The 12,356-nt window shown below is 39.9% G+C and overlaps 2 protein-coding genes and 1 long non-coding RNA gene across 3 annotated transcripts in view; all 3 read left to right on the plus strand.

Annotated features, from left to right (window-relative positions):
* Positions 1–36: 36 nt before the first annotated feature.
* On the plus strand, positions 37–6,403 carry LOC109963656 (uncharacterized). The gene is made up of 10 exons (XM_020606360.1): positions 37–516; positions 916–1,126; positions 1,225–1,453; positions 1,534–1,810; positions 1,884–1,972; positions 2,397–2,429; positions 4,586–4,689; positions 4,948–5,054; positions 5,222–5,298; positions 6,274–6,403. The coding sequence occupies exons 1-10, from the start codon at positions 250–252 to the stop codon at positions 6,401–6,403; spliced, it is 1,524 nt and encodes a 507-aa protein (XP_020462016.1). The 5' UTR covers positions 37–249.
* Positions 6,404–6,435: 32 nt separating this feature from the next.
* Positions 6,436–6,699, plus strand: LOC109965529 (uncharacterized). The gene is made up of 2 exons (XR_002275662.1): positions 6,436–6,494; positions 6,528–6,699. It is a non-coding gene; the product is annotated as an uncharacterized LOC109965529 (long non-coding RNA).
* Positions 6,700–7,973: 1,274 nt separating this feature from the next.
* Positions 7,974–12,356, plus strand: part of znf280d (zinc finger protein 280D) — a 22,369-nt gene continuing 17,986 nt past the window's right edge. Inside the window, exons 1-2 of the mRNA XM_020606163.1 lie at positions 7,974–8,089; positions 10,963–11,087. Of these exons, the coding sequence (XP_020461819.1) occupies positions 8,061–8,089; positions 10,963–11,087 (154 nt within the window). The 5' untranslated portion in view covers positions 7,974–8,060. The remainder of the gene's footprint in view (positions 8,090–10,962; positions 11,088–12,356) is intronic.

Genomic DNA, 12,356 nt, shown 5'->3' on the forward strand with positions numbered 1-12,356 from the left:
CACCGGCATCCGTACCGTAATTGCACAGAAAGAGGTGCAAGGAAATGTGAACGGCGCCTCACTTGACAGGAGTTTTGCTACTGGGGGTTTACTTGATCGCAGCTGCTTACCGGGCGAGGCGCAGTTCATCTCATACGAGCCTTTTACCCGTCATCCCCCGCGACTATTTAAAAACGGAGGTTAGGAGCGCTGCAAGGAACGATTGGTTTGCTAGTACTTCTTACCAAGTGTTCTGTTTATGCTTTTGAGATGTCTCGAAGGAAATGTGTTTTTGGCTGTGATGGCACGTTGAACCTTTTCAGCTTTCCCAAAGACCCAGCGATAAAGGGTCAGTGGATGAAGTTTGTTTTTCGGGGCCAGCAACGGAGTTGCGTAAATGTATTGGTTTGTTCGCGACACTTTATGGATGGGTATTTTACGAACAAGGCCCAGTACGACGCTGGGTTTTCAGACAGATTAAAGCTGAAAGTCGGGGCTGTTCCAACATTAGAAGGCCATGAGTCTAAACCGCATGCGGTAAGTAAAATGGTGTTGTGTTGGCATTCGGCGTAGACATGCATTTTAGTGAAAACAATGTGGGTACGACGGGTCAAAAGTTAGCTCGGGGGCTAATAATAACTGGGCTACCGAAAATGTTCATTTGTATTTTCAAAGACTGCTCAGAAACATGGAGTTATTCCCTCAAGCAACCTAGTTTGCAGCCCCCCCACGCACTACACACATTGTTGACAAAGAATAGCTATCCAGCTACATACCATCAGGTAGTAATGGGGGTGCAGCATATGTAGGTTATTGTTTTAATGCTTTCTTTTACCTAGAAATGATTTTTTTTATAGTCCAGCATTGTGATAACGGAGAACAACCTGTTACTCCTTCAAACGTACATTGGTCCTTTTTTTTATTTTTTTATTTCAGAGCTCATCTGGACAGGTGCCCACTAGCCACGTCATACCTGGGTTCAGGCTCTCTGAATGCCAAGCAGGACTTCTTCACACTGTGTCTGCTGCAACACAGGCTTGTGTGCCAAAGACATCTATAGGCACACAGTTTACCTGCTCTACACCCACAAGATCTGTTGCCACACAATTATCCTTTGGCACACTGAAACCGTTTGTACAAAGCAAAGGTATGTATGTTATTTATTTGCTTTGCTTTTGATGTTTTACTAAAAAGGCATAGTTTTATGTAACCTAAACCTAGCAATGATTTGTGTTTCTTCATTAGGCACACAGGTAACAGCCATTGTTGCTACTGGAACTACCAAAGAAGGAACCCAGATGCAGCTGTCATCAACACTTAGAAATGAATCCACATCTGGACTCTGTGCAAGACCCACCAAAAGGCCCCATATAGAATTGCTGGAGGAGGAGGATGTCAGATGTTCTGATATTCCAGTGCCTCATGATTCCACTTACAAGCCTGGTGATTCTGTCACAGAGCCCTCTGAAATTAGGTAATGTTGAGTGTAACGTTATACATCATTTAACCGGTGACATAGACTTTTTCGTTGACATGCTTTGCCTTACTTTCTAGTGGGATGGAGGCCTGTAGCGACTACAACGACACCAAGTACATCGTTTTTGAAAGGTCTCTCAAAGAGCTTTTTGAAAGATGCCCAGTGTGCAAGTGCGTCTGTGATGTCCAGCAACAGCAGCTTGGGACATTTGTATCATTCTCTCAGGTCTGTGGCCACTGCCAATACTCCAGAAAATGGCAGAGTCAGCCTGTAAAAGGAACCACTCCACTTGGAAACCTGCAGATGTCTGCCGCAGTATATTTCACCAACGGATCATTCTTTCACATGGAAAAGGTATGCACATTGAACACTGAATTTTTAATTTCACAAAGAACACCTAAAACTTGATTTTATGTTATGTTTTCAGATCTGCAAAGCCATGAAACTACAAATACATCAGTATGAAACATTCAAAAGGCATGCCCAGATGTTTATGGAAACATCCATACATCATAAGTATGTTAATTCGTGCCTCACATCACTTCTTAGTTGTCAGGTTCACCAATTGCTGGAACATACAGTTGGTCACTGTTTATACAAACAACTCAAGTAGTGGCAACCATAATTTTATAAATCTTTGATTTTGTTACACTGTGCTTGGTTTAACGATACCAGAGATGTGCTCTGTGCCAGGCTCAGGCTGTAAGGGCTAAAAGAAGGCAAGGTCCTGGGGAGTTTTTCATTCTGTCTGCAAGAGACTTGAGTGATGCAACAAGTGGTTAAAGGCCATACAAAAACACACCAGTCATTAAATACAACAGTATAAGAGTGTGTAGTCAGCATTATGAACTGGACTTACTGGGAGAAGCTATGAAGACAACACCCCGAAAAATACTCAGATCCAACATAATTTCATCTGTTTTCTCTGGAACATGGCAAGAGGACCTCAGCAGATGACAGGAGCTGATCAGAGGTAAACTATTTATTTTACCTGTAAATGGTTGTTTTTAAACAACATTGGCTAGAAATCCCAAATATACATAAACTCGCAACAGGAGAGAATGCAGCGTCTTGATTTATTCTATGTAGTGGACAGTTCATATTGCTGAAATTAGTGCATATAATGGCAGAAGTGCATTTTCATCATAATGGGAAAAGGCCCGACAGCCAGTACTGCATCCACTGGGAACGATGATGTACAAAAGTCAGGCAGTGCACGTGAAGAACCTCTGAGTTTTCCATTATGTTTTAAACCAGAGTACTCCAGAGCAGAAATGAACAGTTGATTTAACAGTCAGCATTGGAGTAATTTTTTTTTTTTTTTAACAAATGTGCTTACAAAGTGCGACCTGTTTTTTTTTTTTTTTTTGTTTTTTTTTTTATATGGTAATGAACATGTCTTTGGGTTTTTAACTGTTGGTCAGATAGTTGATCAAAAGCAATTTGAATAGAGATCAACCAGACTAAATAATTATCAGACATTCATAATGAACATAAATTGTTGCTGGTATTCTTTTCTGTACTCTCATGATGGAATACAACTTATTTGCCTAAGGTTTTCTGTGTTAATAACTTGACACAGAATCTCTTTTCTTTTTTAATTCTTGATTTACAATTCAAGTCGGGCCAATACAAAATTCAGTTGGCAACAACACACGACAATTAGAAAATACAGACTGAGCACAAAGAATTGCCGTTGAAAGAAAAAAAAAACTACTTTTGAGGAATTTTGGCATGTCCTCTCAAAGATGCACCTGCTCAGCCCACCATCTTGCTAGAAAAAAAACAAGACTATTTCTTTGAAAACAAGCAGAATAATGGAAGAAGAAATTTGAATTTCTTTGTCAGATTTGCTGAAAAGAGATTTCATTTCCAACTCTATACCGGAGGATCAGCTGTGGCAGTACTATGCCGAGGAATACACTGCAACCCACTGTGGGAGGAAAAGAAGATGGTATGTGAGGCCTCTCAATACATCCAGGCAAGAAGAGGGTGAATATAACCAACCTGCTTGTGCGGCAAATGCACTCGATGGATGAGGAGATGCATTTCAAATATTGTCGCATGTCACCACACTGGTTTTCTGACCTACTGCACAGAGCCAAACATTTTCCACCATGTTGTTCCATTGTGGGGTCATGAGGTTCTGTATACAAGTTCAAATATTATTTTTGTGTACTGTTTTATATAATGCTGTTCAAGTAATGTTTAGTGAAAATACCATCCATTTTGTGAGTGGCATTGCACTTGGGTTTCAAAGAACTAGATATATTTTTGCCTACACTTCACCATGTCCCCAAGTAAACCTTTAGCACTTTAACTGGTGCTTCAGGTCAAGAACGTTTAATCCACTTTAACTTCATACACTTGGTTTTATTGTATAAATATATTTTTATTTTATTTATTTATTTATTTTAGTTTGAAGACACAATCTCAGTTGTGTTGTCAGGCCAAGGGTACATTTGTGTGCTAAACATTCTCCAGATTTTGTATGAGGTGTGCCAGAAAAGTTCCAGGACTGTGTGACCTATGAGTGGAGGAGGAATTGGCTTATTTGCCATATACCAAGTAGATAGTATATGGCATTAAGGGCCTTGTTCAAGGGCACCACCATGGTGTTAAGAGTGAGGCAAACACTGCTTTGTCACCTGTCCTTTCCAGATTTAATACTGATGGTCCAGTCACAAGCTCAGAAACCCAAAGGTTACTGTCTAGGTGTCACACTGGGCAACTAATATCCATACCCTGTAAGAGGTATTTGTTCTTTTCAGTTTTGAGGAAATGGAGGTCACCATTGATGAGGATGAATGCATTAGTGTGAAGAACGGAGTGTAACTTTAAGTTGTATTATCCTGTATATATTGTATATTTGTGTTTCGGTGGCTTATTTGATTATATAATCACATATCTTTAATAGATCTAATTTGGGTAGTGATATGGAAAATGTCACAGAAATGACTGAACTGAGAGCTGCAGGGGCAGAAGACAGCTGTGATGAAGATGCCGACATTCCACTAATTCCTCACAGATACTTGGATGTCCTTGATGAGGCCCGTTTTAGACTGTTAAAGTAAATCAGCCAAGATATGCCTGGTGATAACCTCATGTGTCACACATTATCTTTTTCAGGTCTATAACTGAACTTTTGCTTGAATGTGAAGAGGAGGAGCTGGAGCCATGGCAGATACCAGCTCCACAAGTTCACGTGAAAGAAGATGATGTTGGAGAGCTGAGTATGTAACAGCAGTATTTTAAAAGAACACGTCAGTGCAGAGTATTGTAAATATCTGTCTTCTGTACTCCACTAAAATACAAGTCACTGTTGAATCAAAGCATCATGTAATTCAAAATGCTTTGCTCAAATTCATTAAAGGTAAGGTATAGATGAATTTTGCAAGACTACTAAGATCACTATTTTGTCGCAGATATTCTCAGCTAAAATGTTCATTTGCAAAAATAACAAATTTTGAGCTCTTTGCATATTGTCACAGCTGATGATTATGAGCCTGAGTCTTCAAGTCCTCCAAGAAATAAAGTGAATATTTCACCACCTAATGTGAAAACAGAAACTCCACAGCCTGCTGTTTCCAACAGCCAAGTAAGGATGTCATTGGAATTATTTTATGTAATTTATTTGTAAGAAAATAGTTAAACTAGTTAAAAACTACGTAAATAGCTTGTCATGTAATTTCTAAAGTGTTTATTATATGGATACTACTGTAGTTCTGTATTTTAACATATGAAATCTGTTTCTCTTTTTTCCAGGAACTCATTGTGACTGTTCCACAGTTAATTAGCAACACTAACTCCGTTGGAATTCCTGAGTTTTGGTACCCTTCCAGGTAAAACTGAGTTGTTGTTGTTTTTTGTTTGTTTGTTTGTTCTGTTCAGGTTTTTAATAACTGTGTAATGAGTCTTGTATCTTGAACTTGGACTTGATGGTCCTATTTGTAGACACTTTTTGTGCCATCTAGTGGTAGCAACAGCACAATAAAAGTATGTTCCTTGTGGCTGTTCAGTTGCTGAACAGTAAATCTTAAGCACTTTATGCTCTCAAAACCTCTTTAGTTGGGTTCACGTTCGTTTTAATGTCTTATTTATTTAACTGTCAATATAGACTATATTTTAATCATGGCTTTTATCTTGGTCTTGATTATGTGTGGCAGTTGATTTTTTTTTTTTTTTTTTTGGACAAAATAACAAAACGGTTATAAAACCTGATCACACTTTATGGTTGAATTTTGTTTGTTTATGCTTAATACTCTTTGCAGTTTGATATTGCATACAAATTTGATATGTTGTAGCAATAGTAATAAGGGCATGGCTAATCATGAAGTACTTGTTAGAGATGAGAATCAGCTTTAATCGCCAAGTATGTTGGGCATAGAAGGAATTTGTCTCTGGTACAGAGGCTCAGTGTGTTTTAGGCAACTAGCAATAAACGACAGTAGTATTGTGCAATCAGGGATGTGGGGAGGGGTGAGGAGTCCACTGTCATATCCTCTGATTTGAGCTTGTCCAGCTCCAGGTTATGTCTACACGACAAGGCCAGCTTGTTAACTTCCTAGCTTTTATAGACCAACTCCAGTTTTATACTTAGACACTGGAGACTTTATTGTATTATGCAGTAAAATAAAACCAAAAAAACCCAAACCAAGCTTTTAAAAAAAAAAAAAAAAAAAAAAAAAAAAAAAAAAAAACTACTTCCTTTTCAGATTATGCTTAGGTTTTATACTTATCAGAGCCTACTAACCCCAAATAGCTTGGAGAAATTAAAAGTGTGTGTGTGTGTGTGTGTGTGTGTGTGTGTTTTTCAGGTGGTCAGCAGCAACTTACCCAGAGGTGATGACATCCACAGTAGTACCCAGTGCCAGTGGTGGGGTCCAGAGCCATGTACCCGATGCCTATGGTGCGGTCCAGAGCGAGGTGGGACGAAGTCAAGGCTAGAGGCTCAAAGTACTGCGACAGTTTAGAGACTTAGGCCTATGGTGCGGTCCAGAGCCAGGCGCCTGATGCCTATGGTGCGGTCCAGAGCCAGGTTCCCGATGCCTATGGTGCGGTCCAGAGCCAGGTGCCCGTATCAAGCATACAAACTCCTGCAGTACATGCAGCATCGTCTAATGCACCACAGCCCGACCAGTCCAACTTACAGATCCTCTCTGTATCCGTTTCTCTGCCTTGCTTTACTGTACTCAACTATGAATCAGCTGGCACACAACAATAAATAATGCTTTTAAGTGAAGTAAGATAACACACAGCAACAGTTATGATGGATAGGTTATCTCATAAATGTGCTATGTCAACTGTGAATGCAGACTCTTTGCACATGTAATTAATTGTCTGTGCAGGCCCCTGTGTGTCCTCTTCTAGCATAGATGCAGTTAGGTAAGCCTGCACATGGCACCTGTTACCTCTTTTTTTTTCCAAGTACAACTTCAACTTTATTTAGCAAAAGATGTATACTAACCTGTACATTTCACTATAGTGATTCAGAGGTTATTTTAATATACTATGTTAATTAAAGACATTTTTTTTAGTACATCATTTCTGTTTTATTCACATGCATGATACTGGTTAATAGTTTCTTAGTAATGTGTTAAGATTTAATTGGCTTGACCACTGCAGCAGAGTTGTAGCCTGCTACTGCAGGTTAACCATGGATGTTTTATGCATTTGTACAGTAAATATGCATGCATAGTCGGTGTTTAAGATGCACCATTTAAACGAGCAAAGGGCATCAAATTACAAATGTCTGCAACACTGAACATTATGGCCAGCTGTCACTTTGACAGATTTTTTTAATGATAAATAACGGCTTTACCTCATCTTAGTAGATCATCAGTTAGGTACGGCCTCGACAGTTATGGCTGCTGTTTGTGACAGACCAGTGCACACTGGTGGAGTAAGTATTCCAGTCCTTTACTCAAATAAAAGTAACTACTAATACCACAGTAATAACTTGGTTATATATAAAAGTCCTGTTTTGGAAACAGTTAAGTAAATGTGTATAATCAGGAAAATGCACTTAAAGTATTAAAAGTAAAAGCTATTTTCAAGCAAATTTAAAAGATAGTATACCTCAATTATTACATTAAATTGGGGCCACCATCTAATGATGGCTGAATTGCATTTACCATTCACTGTGATTGTACTGCATATTGGATATTGACAGTTCAGTTAAGTAGCCTACTGGACTTGCATGAACTTAGTTACTCAAAGGGCAACGACAACGTGATACTTAATTCCAAAGAGAAAATGAATATTAATCTTTAGAAATACCAGAGAGACCAGGAAGTACTACAAGTGAAAAAGGAAGTGATGGACAGATATGCGCTGCTAGTCTGATTGGTGCAGATGGTCAGCGCGTTTGAACGCCTTGCGATGCATTTTCTCCGTGTGGAGAGGAGCCGCACTGTCTCCTATTCCAGCGTCCTCGGACCAACGACTGTACTAAAGTTGCTATCTACACACGGATCTGCACTGAGCCCCAGAGGTTGTGTGTGACAGAGGTATGCAGAACATAAATTCTCTACAATAAATCGTGCAGTCTTTGTCACAACATCCACCTTCCAGATACTGCGAGCATGCTAACGGAGCCCAGCTAATGTTATGGCGTTATGACCGACAGCTTTTGTAAGTTAACAATACAACGAAATGCGGATGCAATGTCGTGGAGTCTTAAAATAAGATTTTATATTTATATCTTTAGTCTCACTGTAAATCGCGGCATATGAACACCAGGGGCACTGCAAATTATGAACGTTAGCTAGTTAGCATTAGCTAGCTATGTTGCCGTTGAAAAGAATGGTAAAGCTAGTCGGCTTGTAAATGTGAGCTAGGCATGCTAACGTTGGTGGTAGTTCATCTGTTAACTGTTCAGAGTTGTGATGGAAGCCAGCAGTTGTGGTTTCATATAAGTAATGCATTTTAGTAAACTTAGTATTTGATAGTGAATAAACAATGTTAGCTCAAAACTAAAATAAACGCCATCTTTACACTCGAAGATAATTTGACCAAATTGTAGATTACAGAAAACTGCTCAGGTTTATTTCCTGTCACACATTAGCAAACAGTGATAAGTAAAGGAATAAAATGTATGCAATTTTATAGTGTGTTAAATAAAAGCTGTTTTTAAATTGAGAACAGGTTTGACAACTGCATCGGCAGTCTCCTATAGCAACCATTAAAGTCGCCATCTTGGAAGACAAACGCTTTGTTCCTAATTATCTTAGATCAAGTCCTATTTTGTCACATTTAGATTTTTGTAACCATTTGCATATATTAATGGTCACATGCTCTGGTTTGCCGTTTTAATAAGTCCCAGTTGCAAAAAGGAAAGCTCTTATTCCAATACTTTATGTGGCTATAATAGGTGTGTTAAAGGCGCATTACCTAAAGTTTTATACACTGTCTGATAAATCAAGTTAAATGAGAAGGAAGCGGTGTCTCTCAACCTATACTACACCCCTCCCTGACACACTCCTACCTACAGCCATTCTTGTTTTTGCAGCATCTCTGCCATGTTTTGTCAAAATATGGTCTGTAAGTTAACCCCTCCTGCTACTCAACAAAGTCATCTTAAAGCCTGAAACAGTGTATGCCAGACTAAAGGGGCTCCATTATTTTGCACAGAGAGCAAAAAAACATCGGTTTGGCTTTTTGAGATGGAGTGTGTTAAAAACAGCCAAAGGACACATTTTATTCAAATGTTGTTTTTCCCTTCTGAAGGCTTTAGTGTTTGATTTGGTAATGTTAGTGATCTAGTTTTTCTAATTTTAATTTGGGAGTAATTTGTGTATTGTGTTACATTAGCTGTAATTCGGTTTTTCTACTGGACTGACAAATTTACTCTTTAGTCAGCTAATGCTAGCTTTGGACTGGAGGCTTCATTTTGTACAGTTTGTCACAACCAGGCATCCCAAGTTCAAGTTGTTAGTAGGAAACAATGTGATGGGAGGGGCCAGAGTGGATTAAGAACCATTCAGAAGGAGAGTGGCGACATCTTCATTGATTCTATATGCATGTTTTTTTTTTATAGTAATGGTTAATCATGGGAAGATTAAACATTAGGAGCAGTGCTACAGAGTTGCATTGATTTGGCTGCTATATTCCAAGGTAAGAAGTTGAAATAAAAAGCAGTAAGGTAGTGATGCGTCAAACACGTTTTACAACCTTTTTGACCATCTCTGAAATAGTGGATCACTTTAATAGATTAGCTACCTAGCTAACTAACTAAATTAGCTGAGCTATCTACAACAACAGAACACAAAGTTAGTTTGCAAGGTCATTTGAAAATAGTAATTGCTAATAAATCCTGTTGTTCCCTACAGAAAACTGTAAAATTGACTGTTTGGAACCTTTTGAAGGTTGCATGACCTGCAGCCATTTTTAACCCCTCGGTGTCGCAACTCATCTGTCTTAATGGCTCTGGAAGGGGCAGAGAGCAGCTTATGTGTCCATTTGTTTTCCATTTTATAGACCCTTGAGCAGTCAGCTCAAGTTGAAGCACTGATTGTTGTTCCCAAGCGCTTAAAACCAGTTAATGCAGGTTAAAACATCAACTAATATTTATTTTATTAACACTGAAACAAGTGAGTACATTTAATATGAGATACTTGGGAGTTGTTGCACATACATATGACTTTACCCACCAAGAATGATCACTCTGCAGTTCCACTTTGATCTGCAAGGGTTTTTAGTGTCTTTGAGCAATTGCAATTGGTTATTTTGTTGTTGGGAATAGTTTTCTTCTCAGGGGTATACAGACAGGTGACAAATGAAAATAAAAACCAACATAGTGTGTTGGACAGTACTGTCTAGCAGGTTTGTCCAAACTCTCCCATAGGTGTTCGACTGGGTTGAGATCTGGTGACTGTGAAGGCCATAGCATATGATTCAAGTCAGGGTGCCAACAACTTGTAACATAACACTCTCAAGTTAGGGGGTTACCTAAAAAAAGATGCTCACTTCATTCAAAGAGGCCGCCTTCTACCAGTAGTTGGGTAGCATCCATATTGGATCAGATGGTAGCTTAGAAGGAAGATTTTACATGGTCAGGGTTTCTACACCTAGAAAAAAACCTTTCATGCTACAATCACTAATATAATTAAAATATGCCACACTTGGTTATTAGTACAAGAATGGATGGGGGTGAAATCAAGTTCTTGAGCAGCTTTTACACAGCTGACATTTTTACTTGTCAGTGTAGGAAAAATCACAGGTGTTGTTAATGGCACATATCTGAGCGTGAGCCAGCATACCCAATATCAGGATCCTGAAACCAAAGCAGCTAAATTTAATTCAAAATCGGTTTTATTATTTTCACCTGTGTTTTTCACTGTGAAATGTCAAAAACTCTTCTTGAGGTTTAGATGCGACAGAACAAATTTTGTGACATGATAAAGCATGTAGCATATACTTGATCATTGCTTTATAGTATGAATATCTAAAAATGGCACAGAAAGCAGTGTGTTAGGTTGGCTAAATATTGAGTTTGTCTATTGCAGCTTCATAATGTCTGAGCTTTTTATGGAGTGTGTTGAGGAGGAGCTGGAGCCGTGGCAGAAACAAGTTCCAGAAGTTCACTTGATTGATGATGATGATGATGAACCCATCTTCGTTGGAGTGCTCTGTATGTCATACTACTTTTTTAAATATGTTAATGTTAAGCACTTAAACACTTAGGGCCCTATCTTGCAACAAACACATGGCATGCAGCGCAGGTAGCACATTTGTGTTTCCTAATTTCCTACCTGCGTCCATCTGTGTCCAGATGAAAATGGGGTGTCCCAGGTAAATTTTGGGCACATTGGTAATATGAGGGCACACAAAGTGACTGTGCCACTGACCAGCAAAAATCAGGTCTGTGGTCAACAGCCAAATCATCATTGCTAGTTAATGGGCACTTTGACAGTGTTGTAATGCGTACCTGTCTATGTGTGTGCACAATGCTAATGCACTGTGCTTATTATGCCCTGAAATGCGCTGCACAGGACATACAAAACTTAAAAAAAAAAAAAAAAAAAAGATGACATTGTACAGCCCTTTTGGTACTAGCATGGGCACCTTGACCATTTTTCCTCATTGTCAAATTACCAAAATGAACACGGGTACACCCAAACACCACTTGTGCGAATACATCTTGATCAGATGCCATGGCTCCTCAATATAGAGCCCCTAATGGTTTAGCTCTATAACTTCTTCATCAATAATATGAAATGTATAAGCTGGACAGACTCGGCAGACCCAAAAGTATTGTGAGGGCCTGTTGGGAACGTTTAGCAGAATCCCCTGTCAGAGAGATCTTCAACTCCCACCTCCGGCAGAGCTTTGACCAGATCCCAGGGGAGGTTGGAGATATTGAGTCCGAGTGGACCATATTTTCCGCCTCCATTGTGCCTCGAGGAGATTCTGGCAAGCCGTCCGGCGCCTCAGGAGGGGGAAGCAGTGCCCTGCCAAAACTGTTTACAGTGGACGTGGGCAGCTGTTGACCTCAGCTTGGGACATCGTCGGACGGTGGAAGGAATACTTCGAGGATCTCCTCAACCTTGGCACCATGTCTCCCGATGAGGAAGCAGAGGCCGAGGGCTCCGAGGTGGACTCGTCCATCACCCAAGCTAAAGTCACCGAGGTAGTTAAGAAGCTTCTTGGTGGCAAGGCACCGGGGGTGGATGAGATCCGCCCCGAGTACCCTAAGTCTCTGGATGTTGTGGGGCTGTCACACGCCTCTGCAGCGTTGCATGGCTTTTGGGGACAGTGCCTCTGGACTGGCAGACCTGGGGTGGTGGTCCCTCTTTTCAAGAAGGGGGACCAGAGAGTGTGTTCCAACTATAGGGGGATCACACTCCTCAGCCTCCCCGGGAAAGTCTATGCCAGGGTACTGGAGAGGAGAATTCGACCA

This window comes from Monopterus albus, unplaced genomic scaffold, assembly GCF_001952655.1.
Source record: "Monopterus albus unplaced genomic scaffold, M_albus_1.0 scaffold4.1, whole genome shotgun sequence".
NCBI classification, from domain to species: Eukaryota; Metazoa; Chordata; class Actinopteri; order Synbranchiformes; family Synbranchidae; genus Monopterus; species Monopterus albus.

Excerpts from the sequence above, each read along its gene's own strand:
- LOC109963656 (XM_020606360.1), top strand. The coding sequence starts at position 250 with ATGTCTCGAAGGAAATGTGTTTTTGGCTGTGATGGCACGTTGAACCTT. Across the intron at positions 517-915 it reads ATGAGTCTAAACCGCATGCG|AGCTCATCTGGACAGGTGCC; the intron begins GTAAGTAAAATG and ends TTTTTATTTCAG. Across the intron at positions 1,811-1,883 it reads CATTCTTTCACATGGAAAAG|ATCTGCAAAGCCATGAAACT; the intron begins GTATGCACATTG and ends TTATGTTTTCAG.